The sequence below is a fragment of the Trichomycterus rosablanca genome, chromosome 4 (genome assembly GCF_030014385.1).
Source record: "Trichomycterus rosablanca isolate fTriRos1 chromosome 4, fTriRos1.hap1, whole genome shotgun sequence".
NCBI classification, from domain to species: Eukaryota; Metazoa; Chordata; class Actinopteri; order Siluriformes; family Trichomycteridae; genus Trichomycterus; species Trichomycterus rosablanca.
In genome coordinates, this window is record NC_085991.1 from 28,302,660 (window position 1) to 28,319,101 (window position 16,442).

General features: G+C 36.8%; 1 protein-coding gene across 1 annotated transcript in view; it reads right to left on the bottom strand.

Annotated features, from left to right (window-relative positions):
* LOC134311526 (collagen alpha-1(XXV) chain) overlaps window positions 1-16,442 on the bottom strand; it is a 251,033-nt gene that overhangs the window by 38,840 nt on the left and 195,751 nt on the right. The window contains exons 11-14 of the mRNA XM_062993157.1: window positions 15,792-15,827; window positions 11,592-11,636; window positions 10,964-10,990; window positions 9,202-9,246 (exon numbers count right to left, since the gene is read on the bottom strand). Of these exons, the coding sequence (XP_062849227.1) occupies window positions 9,202-9,246; window positions 10,964-10,990; window positions 11,592-11,636; window positions 15,792-15,827 (153 nt within the window). The remainder of the gene's footprint in view (window positions 1-9,201; window positions 9,247-10,963; window positions 10,991-11,591; window positions 11,637-15,791; window positions 15,828-16,442) is intronic.

Sequence of the window (16,442 nt, forward strand, 5' to 3'; positions counted from 1 at the left end):
AAGTGAGTACACCCCACAGTGAACATGTCCAAATTGTGCCCAAAGTGTCAATATTTTGTGTGACCACCATTATTATCCAGCACTGCCTTAACCCTCCTGGGCATGGAATTCACCAGAGCTGCACAGGTTGCTACTGGAATCCTCTTCCACTCCTTCATGATGACATCACGGAGCTGGTGGATGTTAGACACCTTGAACTCCTCCACCTTCCACTTGAGGATGCGCCACAGGTGCTCAATTGGGTTTAGTCCATCACCTTTACCTTCAGCTTCCTCAGCAAGGCAGTTGTCATCTTGGAGGTTGTGTTTGGGGTCGTTATCCTGTTGGAAAACTGCCATGAGGCCCAGTTTTCGAAGGGAGGGGATCATGCTCTGTTTCAGAATGTCACAGTACATGTTGGAATTCATGTTTCCCTCAATGAACTGCAGCTCCCCAGTGCCAGCAACACTCATGCAGCCCAAGACCATGATGCTACCACCACCATGCTTGACTGTAGGCAAGATACAGTTGTCTTGGTACTTCTTACCAGGGCGCCGCCACACATGCTGGACACCATCTGAGCCAAACAAGTTTATCTTGGTCTCGTCAGACCACAGGGCATTCCAGTAATCCATGTTCTTGGACTGCTTGTCTTCAGCAAACTGTTTGCTGGCTTTCTTGTGCGTCAGCTTCCTTCTGGGATGACGACCATTCAGACCGAGTTGATGCAGTGTGCGGCGTATGGTCTGAGCACAGACAGGCTGACCTCCCACGTCTTCAACCTCTGCAGCAATGCTGGCAGCACTCATGTGTCTATTTTTTAAAGCCAACCTCTGGATATGACGCCTAACACGTGGACTCAACTTCTTTGGTCGACCCTGGCGAAGCCTGTTCCGAGTGGAACCTGTCCTGGAAAACCGCTGTATGACCTTGGCCACCATGCTGTAGCTCAGTTTCAGGGTGTTAGCAATCTTCTTATAGCCCAGGCCATCTTTGTGGAGAGCAACAATTCTATTTCTCACATCCTCAGAGAGTTCTTTGCCATGAGGTGCCATGTTGAATATCCAGTGGCCAGTATGAGAGAATTGTACCCAAAACACCAAATTTAACAGCCCTGCTCCCCATTTACACCTGGGACCTTGACACATGACACCAGGGAGGGACAACGACACATTTGGGCACAATTTGGACATGTTCACTGTGGGGTGTACTCACTTATGTTGCCAGCCATTTAGACATTAATGGCTGTGTGTTGAGTTATTTTCAGAAGACAGTAAATCTACACTGCTATACAAGCTGTACACTGACTACTCTAAGTTATATCCAAGTTTCATGTCTATAGTGTTGTCCCATGAAAAGATATAATGAAATATTTGCAGAAATGTGAGGGGTGTACTCACTTTTGTGATACACTGTATATTAGGGCTGTCAAACGATTAAAAATTTTAATCGCGATTAATCTCAGAATTTCATATAGTTAATCGCGATTAATCGCATTAAAAAAAATCTGTGTAAATGTTATAGAAAACAAGGATTTTTAAGTTAAATGTTACAATTAAAATGGTGAACACATTTTATGCTAAATGTACTAATGTTAAAAAACTGCTGGGACAAGAGAAAACTGTAAGGGAGTTTTATTCACTCACATACTAAGCAGTAAATGTCAGATTGTAGGTTAGAATTTCTCCATCAGTATTGTGACAATGGTTTGATGGAAGTTTCTACACGAAGTGAGTGTGTTTTGATCCTTTGGGGCTTCCATAGTTCATGAACTAACGTGCTTGACTCAGCTTTCCGGTATTCGGTACAGAAGAAGAAGTTAATTAAGTGTAATAAAGTGTTCTGCTCCCGACAACTTGTGAATATAGCGTGTATTTATTTCTTTATTAAGCAATTGCATCACTACAACGCTCGGTTACATTATGTTAACAAACCGCAAATGAAAAACGGTGGCAAGTCCGACATTAAAACGTTGGTTCTACCAGTCAAGTGTCAACATGAACTAGAATTTGCGTTAACGGCACTAATTTCTTTAATCGCGTTAAATTAAGATCACGTTAATGCGTTATTATCGCGTTAACTTCGACAGCCCTAATATATATATATATATATATATATATATATATATATATATATACTTTTTAAATGTCTGTGGCTGATTTTACTGTCATAAGTACATAGAATATAAAACATTTTCATTTCACCATGTATATAATGAAGGTTTTGAGTGCTACAAGCTTGGCCCCACAAAATGACACAATATATGATGGAATCAGTAAGCATGATTATATAATGTTTATTATTAATGTAATATTTAAATATTATACAATTAATGTTAGCTCTCCCTTTAACAAATAAAACGACGTTGGCAGTCTCCCAGTGACCACTGATAAAGTGCACAGTTATACCGTTATACTGAGGTATGATTCCACTGATTGTACAACTTGATCACAGGTCTGTTGTAGAAAAGTGGATGACTTCATACATCTACGCTTTCAGCTTGCTTCGGTGTTGTTGGTATAATGTCGGTCTAGCAAATAAAATAAAGTATTTTTGCCCTGGTATTAACGTCGCTTGCCCAGACAAACCATACAGTATACTGTATAATGTTTTAATCTGTGTTGAAACAAAAAACACTTCTAAACTCCTGACACAGCTCATTTCTTTGTTGTTTTTGTTTATTTTTTTTCCACCACATTGAGAAAACCTTTCTCATCTGTTAACACTGTTATGCTAACGCTAAACGGTTAACAAGTAAGCCATATCTAATCTGCACAGCGTTCCATAGTATTTTAGCCGTGAACAATATTATATGATTTGCGTCATATTAAAGCTTACAGCTGTTGTATTAACTATGATACGGTATGGCGGTATTTGAAAAATCCATACGGTATGAGGAATCAAAGACGGTATACCAAATGTACCGTCATACCGCCAAACAAGCTAATGGTCATGAGTCCATATATTTTGGTCATAAAGTCTTCATAAATTTTACAGAACCAAAGTAACAAGTACTGTATTCTTAACTTAGAGGATAATTTTTAGTGATGGTTTAAGCAAACTAGAGTTTGGCCTCTAAGTAAAGAAGAATTCTGTTTTACTTTTATCTTTAGCTTGCAGGGCATTAGGTAAACCAACCAACGTATAAAAGAGTATGTCAGTCTCCTGACCACATGATAAAAGCAGAAATTAATTCTGAAATAAAAGCTCAAGTGGCTTAGTGATGAGTGCCAGCCACAAGTAAAGTTATAGCTTCACTTTAAATGCTCCTCTCTGTTGCCCTGTTGATTTAACTAAAGCTTTATATTGACGGGGTTATAAGTGGGCCTAGAATTACAGCAGGCTGATCTAGCTTGTCAGAACAATTGCAGTGAAGTCTCATACTTGACCATGTTGTAGTTACAGTATTGAATCCATATTATGCCAGTGATTTTGGAATATGATGTCCAACAAGCTTATGGTCATTAGTTCATATATTTTGGCCATAAAGTGTACTGAGAGGATATTTTTTAGTGATGATTTAAGCAAACTAGAATAAAGAATAATTTTGTTTTACTTTCATCTTTTAGTTTGCAGGGCATTAGGTAAACCAACCAACACACAGAGGAGTATGTCAGTCTCCTGACCACATGATAAAGGCAGAAATTAATTCTGCCATAAAGGCTCAAGTGGCTTAGTGATGAGTGCCAGCCACAAGTAAAGTTATAGCTTCACTTTAAATGCACCTCTCTGTTTCCCTGTTGATTTAACTTTGCCAGCTTGATTCTAAAAATTCATATTATTTTTTACAACATAAGAAGTCCTAAATGGCTCAGAAACACCACTATGATTGTTGGCATATGACTAGGACAGCCTGTGAGACACTGCATGAAGACTGCGACTGGCTACGATCTAATCCTCTACAAACAAGTTTATTTGTATAGAGAACTTTCCACCTCTGAGATCTTACTTCAGATGGATTTGTAAGTCAGAGCTAATTTCAAACCACACTTAATTTTACACACCTCATATGTTTTATGATTATGAGCAATTTTAGTGTAACAAGAACGTGTTGTGGATTGTCACAGTACAGTATAAGGAATGTCTATGTTTAACACATTTTCCCACAGTCCTTGTGCTGGTATATTTTATTTCTGGATGTGTGCCTGTTTAAATCAATTTTGTTATTAAGTATAGTCTTTTTTTTTTTTAACTCATCATCATAGTCATGGTAGACATGGTAAATATTGAGGCACTAATTTAATAAGTTTCCAAAGTTTGCAAATGCAATCTATAAGATTTGGCATGTTGTCAGACTTTGGGTGTGTTATGTCTGATGTACTGATTAATAACGCTGTACATGAAGAATGTGCAATAATGTGTACATGTGAGACTTACGCATGTCAAATACATTGACGTGTGAGGATAAATTGAGCAAAAAAAGGTTATTAAATATAAATTAAGTCAGGGCACATTCACTGTGCTTATGTCATATATACATGCATATCATGAAACAAAAAGGCAGATTTAACAATGTTTAAATGTGATTCAGTTGGCAGAAATCGATATAAAAAGGTAATAGGACATTGTTTCAGTGAAGGTGTTTTATATGAGTGTGTGTCAATGTTTAAGAGTGGTAACAGGATCCAGACTAATGTACATACTGCAGGTCAAATGAGAATACTTTTAAACTGATGGACATTAAACTGCTGATGCTAAAAGGAGCATAACCATTACTTTGGTAACCAGCTGTTAGTGGAGTTATACACTGATCAGCCATAACATTAAAACCACCTCATTGTTTCTACACTCACTGTCCATTTTATCAGCTCCACTTACCATATAGAAGCACTTTGTAGTTCTACAATTACTGACTGTATTCCATCTGTTTCTCTGCATGCTTTTTTTGGCCTGGTTTTACCCTGTTCTTCAGTGGTCAGGACCCCCACAGGACCACCACAGAGCAGGTATTATTTAGGTGGTGGATCATTCTCAGCACTGCAGTGACACTGACATGGTGGTGGTGTGTTAGTGTGCGTTGTGCTGGTATGAGTGGATCAGACACAGCATCACTGCTGGAGTTTTTAAATACGGTGTCCACTTACTGTCCACTCTATTAGACACTCCTACCTAGTTGGTCCACCTTGTAGATAGAAAAAGTAAAGTCAGAGACGATCGCTCATCTATTGCTGCTTTTTAAGTTGGTCATCTTCTAGACCTTCATCAGTGGTCACAGGACGCTGCCCACGGGGCGCTGTTGGCTGGATATTTTGGGTTGGTGGACTATTCTCTGTCCAGCAGTGACTGTGAGGTGTTTAAAAACTCCAGCAGCGCTGCTGTGTCTTATCCACTCATACCAGCACAACACACACTAACAACCTTTCGACTGATAGCCCAAAGCTTTACCCACTAGGGTACTATTGTTCCTAATATAAAATGTACAGGTATGATTAAAAAAAAACGTGTTCTCATATTACAGCATAATTAAAACACTTTTTTTTAGCCAATCACACTGCATGCTTGAAACTTCTTTTTGTATAAACTCTAATCTTGCCTTGATGTTGTACCTCTGTAGATATTTAAAGAGTACTTCATCTTGCCCACAGGCCTAAGCCTTGCATCACCCTAGAGTAATACAAGATCTAAATTAACTGTGAACACTACAAATCTAGCTATTAACAAAACAAAACGCTACTATAGTTTCTTCCAAAAAAATTCTGCATGTTTCGGGCTGTTTTATTAATGCTGTTTTATCCCATCTGTTACAGTAAAGCCATGGCAGCTGCATTAGACATAAAGTATTATTTCTTGCACAGATCCTGCCAGATTATTTGGCTCGTTTCTCACAACACTGGATTAGCAGTGCTGTAATTTATATTGCTTTGCTGGCACAACGCTATGTTTGTAAGCTATGAGGTACCCCATCTTTGATAGCCTTTGAAAAACGTCTTTTTGTGAGACCTGCTTCTAATGCAGGAGCTGCAAAACTGTTAACAAAGGTTTAGGGAAAACATTAGACATTATTTCCAAATTATGTTTGGAACTTGTCATGGATTTAATGCAGCTCTGCACTTAGTCACTTTTAATCACACTTGCTCTAAACAATCTAATGAATTAACAGCATGATTTGCATTCAAAAATCCCAACCACAAGCAGCAGCAACAACAACAAAGCATAGGTGACATGAGAAAACATTGACTCATTATATGGTCAGGATGGCCACACCACAATAATTGTACTGGAATTTGAAAGATTTTCTGAACTGTTGTTTTTATGTGACTGAATGATAAAACATCATCTTATTCTGAGAGTATGATGCAGCTTGGTTAAATTTATGAGCAATATTTAGAAAGTAGAAAGTTCCATAATGTCATTAAACTTTGTGTGCTGACTTTTCTGTACCCATATAAATAAGATTAGTTTAACTGCACCCATTACATTGAGCCACACATTACAATGGTATGTTACAGGGGATGTCCTTTGAAGCCATTTTAATTCAAGCAACTTTGCCATTGATCAGATAGAAGAATCATCTTAATGTTAAGACAAAACAAGGTCTGTCATAGGTTACAAGCTGCTGAAACACAGGTGTCAATGTCTACACTCAAGCAAGCTTTAAATGGGCATGGTGTAATGGGACCACCTGCCATGGAGATTGGGCTCAGATCACAGAATCATGTCCATCTGCCCTGCCATTGATGTCCAGCAGGGTGCATGGAGGTGCAAATGACTGACTGTGGAGTTCTCATTAACCGGACTCTGCGTCTCATCATGTGCTGCAGCTGGGAGAGCCCTTTAAAATACTGTTCCTTTTGGCCTTTTGCTTGGTGGCTCACTGGCTTTGTCTTGTATTGTGTGTTTGTTTCTGCTGGCTCAGATGCCAGCACTCTTTGACCTTATCTGAGGAACTCAGTCGGGGTTGTGGCAACCTTTTGAGAAGAGCCCCACAGTCGAGTTCACACTGTAATAATTGCACCCCTTATCTCTTATTTTTTCCCCTCTGTATGCATTTTACTGAGGGGCATGTTGCCATTTTTTTAAGAGGGGCTATAAGCTCTGACACTAACTATAGTGATTATAAGGGCTATCCTAAAAGTTAGGCCAATGCTAGGACGCCATCACAAAATTGTGATAGTTGGTTTGGACAAAATGCATGTGTACCAATTATTTATTTGCAGAAATCATTGAATTCTGGGAATAAGTTTGGACTAATGCATTAAAAATGTGTTTACATGACTATGTATAAAGTAACTTATAATATAAAGTATAAGAATCAGCAATAGAACTGGACAGTAAAAATGGCATCATTATACTATTAACGTAGCTGGTGCATGTTCTTAGATTTTTAGATGAAAACGTATTTTACTCTCTTATTTATCAATCAGGTCATATGATTTTAGACTAGACTCAAACGATAATAAGTCACTAAAGTTGTTCTATAACTCAAATGTACAGTCTGTATGTTACAAACACTATGATTAATGTCCACACCCTTCTTTTCTACTTCAGATGAAAAAGTACAGTAGGAGTTTTTCCATGATCCTCAGTGCATTCATTTTCCATGATCCCTGCTTCCTTATTCATATTTTTCTCCTTGGTTTAACTGTTTTATTGCAGTTGGGAAGGTGTGATCAACAAAGTTTTATTGAAGTCCAATTTCTTTCTTGGATGCCTTTTCATGCATGGATATAGTCCTGCATCTGTTTTCTACTATACCTTTTTACTTGGCTGCTCAGCTCAACTTTACCTTCGAATGTCCATAATCTTAAAAAATGGTTGTACTCCAAAGTACAATAAATCTGTGGAGACACTCCTGTGTACACTCTCTTTCCACAGTTGTTAAGTCAGGAGCAGCACCCCCATAATGCAACATGAAGAATATACACAGCATTCTTTATGTTTTAAACAAATGTATTCTTCTGCAATTTTACCATAGGATTTAGACTGTGGCTGGCAAAGAGTGTACAGAGGTAACTACTGACTGACAGTGCCTAGGGAGTTTTAATACAGTTTGTGAACTGCCCAATGTGGTTTTCAGAGAAATATTATCAGAGCCATTTATGTATAACATGACCTGTGTCAGCACCATGACCTTATATACCGCTGCTCTGGAGTAAAATTATGCTTTATTGCAGTTTTGAATGTGTTTTCAAGCCAATATATGGAGGAAAGCAAGGGATTTACGTTTGCAAAACATTCGTCATTTGCCAAAAATAAGCAAAACAATATCTATATTAAATTAAATATATATTAAACTATTAAATAAATTTAAATTAGTTTAATAGTTTAATTTATTTTATCATTATTTTTTTTATGGTTTTTCTTTAAATACATTGATGCTACTGTACATAAAGATCATTCATTCATTGTCTGTTTTACCACTGCTTCATCCTATTCAGGGCTCCATGGGTCCATTATACTGGGTGAAAGGCAGGAAACACCCTGGACAGGTCACCATTCCATCACAGGGCACACACACACTTTTTTGGGTAGCTCCATTTAGTCTGACTGCATATCATTGTACTCTGAGAGGAAACCAAAGCACCCTGAGGAAACCCATACCGACACGGGAAGAACATGCAAACGCCACACACATAGGACCTGGGCCGATTTACCTCAGAATCCAACCCAGGACCTTTTTGCTGTAAGGCGACAGTGCTACCCACCAGCCACCCTGCCGTTCTACATAAAGATCAGATGAATGCCAAATGCAGGCATCTGAATGCCCATGTAGAGGCCAGTCAACTATCTTCTTTAAGTTGTAATGCAGACAAGAGGATAAAAATAAGAAAAATAAATAAGCTAGCTACTGTTCTAAGACTAACATCCACAAATGATGAGGCAACAAGTGTCAAATGGGCAAAAAGTAAAAGCTTATTGACAGGATAAGTGATTCAAAAGTACAGCCGCAAAAAAATGGCTTAAAAAAGCACCTTAATTAGCTAGTCTTGTAAGCTTTACAAAAATTGAATTTATATATGTAGCTCATATTTGAAAATCAAAGACCAATGCTGCCACATTGGTCTCTGATCTCCCCTACTTTTAAATCTAATTATAGGTTTTTCTTGTCTCAATTCTTTCAAAATGGGGTTTGTATTTGGACAAATACAACATATTTGAAAGTGCTGCTTCCAACATTATGTCCTGTATTGAAGAATATTTATTAACTCTGTAGTAGAAAGCCAAGACGATCAGACTTGTTTGCCAGTGTCTTTAAATTATGACTACATGATGCAGACTTACCTTCTGGCCAACTTCACCCTTTGGCCCATCTTCTCCCATGTCCCCCTATAAGAAAATGCAAAACAAACAACTCAGAATCGCAAACAACATTTATAATACCTGTCATTCATTTATCCAATTTCTGTTTTGCCTCCAATTTTGGTTTTGAAGCGCCATCATTATCACTTCCAGATGCTTAATGAAAAGCTTTTTCAAAACTCGCTGATCATTATTCCAAACCACTGGCAACAAGCTTGACTTTTTTCTTAGCATGGAAATGCTGACATTCAGTTAATAATTGGATCACACAGTCAGGTTTTTATTTGTACAAGGAATTTGGCATAATGAGAGCTTGTTTAATGAGAACTAATTCCTTTAAAATAAAAGTTGAATGTAGTAATTATTGACTTCGACTTATAAAATAAATTTAAAAAATCTATTCAGACACAAGTTAATATCAGTAGTTTTTTTTTTTTTTTGCAAATGTGAGTTTTGCATGGAGTTCAGGAACAGAGATTAATGCAGTGCAGTTGCTTATTGCTTATTGTTATAGATGTAACTAACTTATGAATTATTGAAATATGTGTTTTCTATGTTTTCTGAAGTTCTTTAGAAAAACTCGGTATTTAATTTATATAAATGACTTCTTCAATTGTTCTTTTGTTATGACTAAATAGTTACAATTTAAGAAATTTGGTATTTTCTTCAAATATGACAATTTTCTAGGGTAAAATGTACTTATAACAGTAACAGTAACACCTGTATTTCAACAGTTTCTAATTTAAAGCACACTATTAACAATAGTTGCTGTATTATAACTGACCACCTATACAATATTTTTTTTGCTTAAGGTGACTCTTTTCTTCCCTTTGTTCTTAAGGACAATAAATTGTACTTGCATGTTACAAGACCTGTATAATGACAGTTGTATGTAGGGATACTGTATGAAAACCTATTGGGTAGTCAAACTAACAAGAGATGTCACACTAACACAAAGTATTAAAATATCATGTCACAAAATGATATCTTTACAGCTTTCTACATCAGCAAATTAATAAGCCAAGTTGCTGTATGTAGTTTTTTTGACCTACAATCTACATAGTAAATTTGTCAATGATTTTTGACGGATGTGTTCCACTCACACAGCTGCAGAAATCATAGAAAACCCAAGACATTTATAAATGTACCTTACAATGTATGTGAACATTTGAGAAAGAGAAAGAAAACTGCTGCATGCCTGACTTTCAGCTATTTTTAAACAATAATAGTTTTTAATAGCCAGAGTGAGCAAACCTGGATGTACAGTATATATTCTATTATAGGACTAATGTGCCATTGCCTTAACTAGGATGATTCACTGAGTCACTTCCTCCCTTTTAGCCCAACTGTATTTGTTTCAGCCAGACTGAAGCCACTGGAACCTGTTTTTCAAAAAGCTAGTCAGTATGCACTGTAAAATACAGTATTCTTATAAAACACTAGCAAGTGGTTTTTCTCCTAAAAAACTCCTAATTGTGATTTATTTTATTGTATTATGCAAAACAAAATTTTAACAATAAAGCTTAAAGAAAATGCAAATGAATGCATCTCTAATACTGTAATTAATAAACAATAAATTATTGTTAATTTAAAATAAGATATGTGAATGGCTAAATAATTCACAGATGTAGTAGTGATCTCTTTATAATTTGTATAATAACACAGTTTCTTTTATTTGCATTTTTCATACTGTTCCTGATTTGGGTTGTACATTGTATACTTTTTCATTTGAAAATGGCTTTACCTTCTCGCCTGGTTCTCCGTGATCACCCTGGTTGAAAAGAGAGCCAGACATGTTAAACGTTCAAAGGTCAGAGAGTGCAGAAGCAGTGGAACTAAAAGCTCAACTCCTGTTTAGATTATATTCATGATTAAGTTCACATTTCATTAAACAATAAAGCTCATGTTACAGATACTTCTTTCCCAGATGACTCAAAGAGTAATGACTAACCAGGTCCTTTGGGATTCTGCCTGATTTTAAAATAAACTTTTACAGATCTAGAGCCTAAGATAAAGTGCACAGAGGTGAAACCAGCGTGTGAAACGAGATGTAAATATTTGCAACGATGGACAACATCCATATTTAAAAGAAAATTTAATAAAGTGGAATGGTTTGGACTGTAAATGATGACTTTAAATTTTCTTATTTTTGTATGGATCTTGTGGGTGATATGGAATCATGTGATGGTTTGTCGAATGGTGTCCCTCAATGCATTTGTGGTGGTTTTGATGTTGCACTGGATTGATCGATTGTTGATGTTACAACATACAAATCGATGAAATTGATTCTATTAAAATAAAATAATACCAACTTGAATAATGAAATGGAGCTTATGCTTAAAGAGAAACTATGCACATCTTGTGCAACAAACCTTGGCGCCAGGAATTCCATCTAATCCTGGCATACCCACCTCCCCCTATAAACAACAGGACATACAAAGCAACTAATTTAACTTTTGCACAAATGCAGTCATGAATGTTTGTGCAAGAAGAGTATTAGGACTATCAGATAAGATTTTAGAGGCCTCAAAGGGTGGTGTATTTCCACCTAAAACCGAGTGTTTACAGGAAAGGTTATGAACCCATCATGACCCCAGCCAGGTAATTTCCTTAGGTTTCAGAGTTTGGGTGACAAACCATGAGGTTTAACAATTTATAAATAATACAACTGATATAATAAACAAAATTCATTCCTTTTAATAACACTTTGTTGTGACACCAGGTCACATGCTGAGACTCCTTGATGAGATTCCAGGAATTCCATTAAATCTATTAAGGCATACATGGCACAATTGTTGGCACCTTTGGTAAAGCTGAATAAAAAATGGTTATACAAAATTCCCCTTTTAGTGAATAGAATGAATCTAATAATGAAAAAGTATAATAATCAACCTTTTAATTGCAGTAAATTTATTCCTAGAAAAAGAGGATCAATAAATAGTTTAACAAAACCACATGTGCCAATATTGTTGGCAGCCCAGCATTTAATACTGTACACTTTTAATACTGTACAACCCTCCTTTGCCAATAAATTTCATTTCTTCTAAAACATAAGGTTGGAGAATAAAGGACAAGTAGTTTGACACACTTTATCTTTACAGAGTCTCTTCTGATTTTCAGGGTCCTAGGTTTTGTCTTGTGCATGCTTCTCTTTTATTCACCACAGGTTTTATGTGAGGTTTAGTTTGGTTGAGTGGCATGACATGATCATGGTAGCTGGGCATTGTTTTTGTGTTCGGTAAACCATTTTTGTATTGATTTAAATCAGTGCCGGACAGTATTTCCTGGTATTTGAGGGTTTAGTCAAAGTACCAGTAGTGTTTAGCAAATTAGCTAACAATTCCAGACATGATTGTCACAGTTCCAGTTGATCGGAGCTTTTTAATTACAGTGGTACCTTGTAACTCAACATCCCCTAAACTCAAAATCTTTGAAACTCAACACCCTTCGTCAATAAATTTGTACCATTTGTATGGACGTGTTTGCGACTGCTTTTTTTTTTACTCAGCTGGAGCGGTGCGGTAAAACGTCATCAAAGTGCGAGTACGAGACGAATCTGCATTTGTATGGAATAACAGTCAAATCTACTCTGAAAGCTCCACATGTATCTGTGTTTATCTGGATTTTAAACTTGTGTTAAAAATTGTGAGAATCAGCTTTTCTGAGAGAGTCTAAAATACTTATAGATAAAAAAACTTAATGTGAATTAATGTATTAAAAGAACGACATAGAAACACTAAAACTCTCTCATAAGTTCTCTCCACTAATTAAGAAGCATAAGAAAACAATAAGTAAAGGTAAAGTGCAAGTTTTATTGTGTTTTTTAATTGTTTTTTTAAAAGTTTTTAATTGTATTTCAGCGTTTCTTATATTATACTTGTGTTATATTCAGTGTATAAATGTTAAAAACCCCTTTATCTCTCCCAGGACCACTACAGAGCAGGTATTATTTAGGTGGTGGATCATTCTCAGCACTGCGGTGACACTGACATGGTGGTGGTGTGTTAGTGTGTGTGTAGACACAGCAGCGCTGCTGGAGTTTTTAAACACCTTACTGTCACAGCTGGACTGAGAATAGTCCACCAACCCAAAATATATTCAGCCAACAGCGCCCCGTAGGCAGCGTCCTGTGACCACTGATGAAGGTCTAGAAGATGACCAACTCAAACAGCAGCAATAGATGAGCGATCGTCTCTGACTTTACATCTACAAGGTGGACCAACTAGGTAAAAGTGTCTAATACAGTGGACACGGTATTTAAAAACACAACACACACTAACACACCACCATCATGTCAGTGTCACTGCAGTGCTGAGAATGATCCACCACTTAAATAATACCTGCTCTGTGTTCTCTATTGAAGAACAGGGTGAAAGCAGGGTAAAAATGTATGTAGAGTAACAGATGGAGTACAGTCAGTAATTGTAGAACTAAAAAGTGCTTTTAAATGGTAAGTGGAGCTGATAAAATGGACAGTGTGTGTAGAAATCAGGAGGTGGTTTTAATGTTATGACTGATCAGTTTATATAATATATATATATATACACACACAAGCCTTTGCTATTACTGCAGCACAAGTGTGAATATAATGGCCTTCATAGAGAGTCATCATAAATTAAACCTTGACCTTGGATTAAAAAAGATTGAAAACCACTGGTATAGACACACGGACATTTGACTGTGATATGAAGTAGTATGCTTACATTCCCGCTCTATAGTTTTTACTTAGCTTGATAAAATATATAAACATGTGGTGTGTAAACATTCAAATCCTTATCAAAACATAAGCCTTCTTCTTAACACTCAGCGTTGCATTCTTTCATCACATGATGTGGAACTAATTTGCTCTAAACTAAAGGGTACAGCATCACGATTCAAATGGTGGAACTAATTTGCTCTATAACAAACCTTCACAGTAACAGAGATTCATTTCACGAGGCCTGGTGGCCAACAGTCCAAACACAAGCATGGAATTAGGGAGTGAAATGCTGTTTTCAAAGTGACTGTGGCTCCCTCAGGAAAATGAGCTTTCTCTGTTCTCTATTAGCTCACCACCGTCTTCTCTATTCACAACTTCTGAAGATTACCGAGCTAGTGTGTCAGATGTTCTCTTTCCAATTCTTTTTTTAGTTCCTTGAACAAAGCCAGATGTGAATAAAACCTCTGTGTAATAGTTTTGTACAGTACAGTATTTAAGTAGCTGAATTTAAACAAAATTTTGTCCTCACGGTTTACCTGCAATGTTAAGCTTTGGCTTACCATTCAAGTTTTATTCAGAGTCGGTACATGTAAATACCATTTGAGTCTGAAGCTTTAAATAAGATTTATACTAAACACTAGTTTGCTGTTTAAATATCATAAGTAAAAATTTTATATTTGTGTAGTCTAAAATATAGATATAAGACTACAATTAAATGTGCTATCATGATGTAAAATGAGTATAAACTAAGCATTAATGAAAGGCTCCATCAATTACATGATTTAAGGTCTGCCACTTTGTAAAAAAACTGTGCGTATTATATTACGTCATCACTTGTTCTGTTATTACTGGTTGAATAATATGTGGTACGGGTTGGCACTTAGTCATTTGACAGAATACTCATACACCGATAAGGCATAAAATTATGACCACCTTCCTAATATTGTGTTGGTCCCCCTTTTGCTGCCCCATACGCAACAAACTGTGATGCACTGTGTATTCTGACACCTTTCTATCAAAACCAGCATTAACTTCTTCAGCAATTTGAGCTACAGTAGCTCGTCTGTTGGATCGGACCACACGGGTCAGCCTTCACTCCCCACATGCATCAATGAGCCTTGGCCGCCCATGACCCTGTTGCTGGTTTACCACTGTTCCTTCCTTGGACCACTTTTGATAGATACTGATCACTGCAGACCAGAAACACCCCACAAGAGCTGCAGTTTTATAGATGCTCTGATCCAGTCGTCAAGCCATCACAATTTGGCCCCCTGTCAAACTCGCTCGAATCCTTACGCTCGCCCATTTTTCTGCTTCTAACACATCAACTTTGAGGATAAAATGTTCACTTGCTGCCTAATATATCCACCACTAACAGGTGCCGTGATGAAGAGATAATCAGTGTTGTTTACTTTACCTGCCAGTGGTCATAATGTTATGACTGGTCGGTGTACATTCTGACCTGGATTTATTGTATGAAAAAAAAAAAAAAATTTTAGATATGTAAAATTTTTTTACATATAATTGCTGAAATGGCACTTTAACGGTGGAATAGCTTAGCAAGAGCTTTTTTTGCAGCCTAATACTTTTAAAATACAGTGGTGTTAAATTTCTCAGTGTTGATATTACTAAGTGTTAATGAGTTTGGGCTGGTCAGACAGATGATGATGCAAAGCTTACTCCACCCGTGTGCTTAACCAACACTAAATGGCTTAACCAGGAAATTGTCTTAACCTCACTTTGGACATGGATATTATTAAAGATTAAAGACAGACATACGCTGAGCAGTAAAAACAAATATAATGTGCTGCTTTCACTATTCCAGACTTTGCTGTTTACATAACTATTTGCCAAAAGCAATGTGATATCTTACCTTTAATCCGTCAATACCTGGTTGCCCAATAGAACCCTGTAAAGTTAAAGCAAAATGATTTTTTGTAAGTTAAATGAATTGCTGAGATTCAATCTCAGCGGTGGTGGGTTAGTGTAATGGACTGCTGTGCCACTCAAGTCTGAGAAAATCAATAAAACAAATAATAAGTGAAAATGACTTTTTGCCTTTCTCAACTGATTTAACCCTCTGTGTTTTAAGGGATACCACAGATTTTTCTAATCATTTGTTGCCACTTTACAATAGTTATTTATATTTAAATTCATGAAAAAACTCACAATTATTTACTTATTTTCACTAACCACTTCATTCTGGTCAGGATCATGGTGGATGAGGCACCACCAGTTAGGTACAAGCTATAAATACAGCCTGGACAGAATACCAAACCAAAACAGGGCAACACACACACACACTCACCTAGGTGCAATTGTAATGTGGACTATCAATCTGTTGCATGTATTTAGAAGGGGAAAGAAAGTTGGAGACTGACATGGATTTCTGCTTCTGCTCACTTTGTGGAATTTTACAGGTTCCCCTCTAGTTCTATGAACTACACTTCTGTGTAGCAACCAGTTATTAACTTGCGTTAAGTATTTTTTAAACATTTATTTATTTGTTTCTCATTTCCCCTCC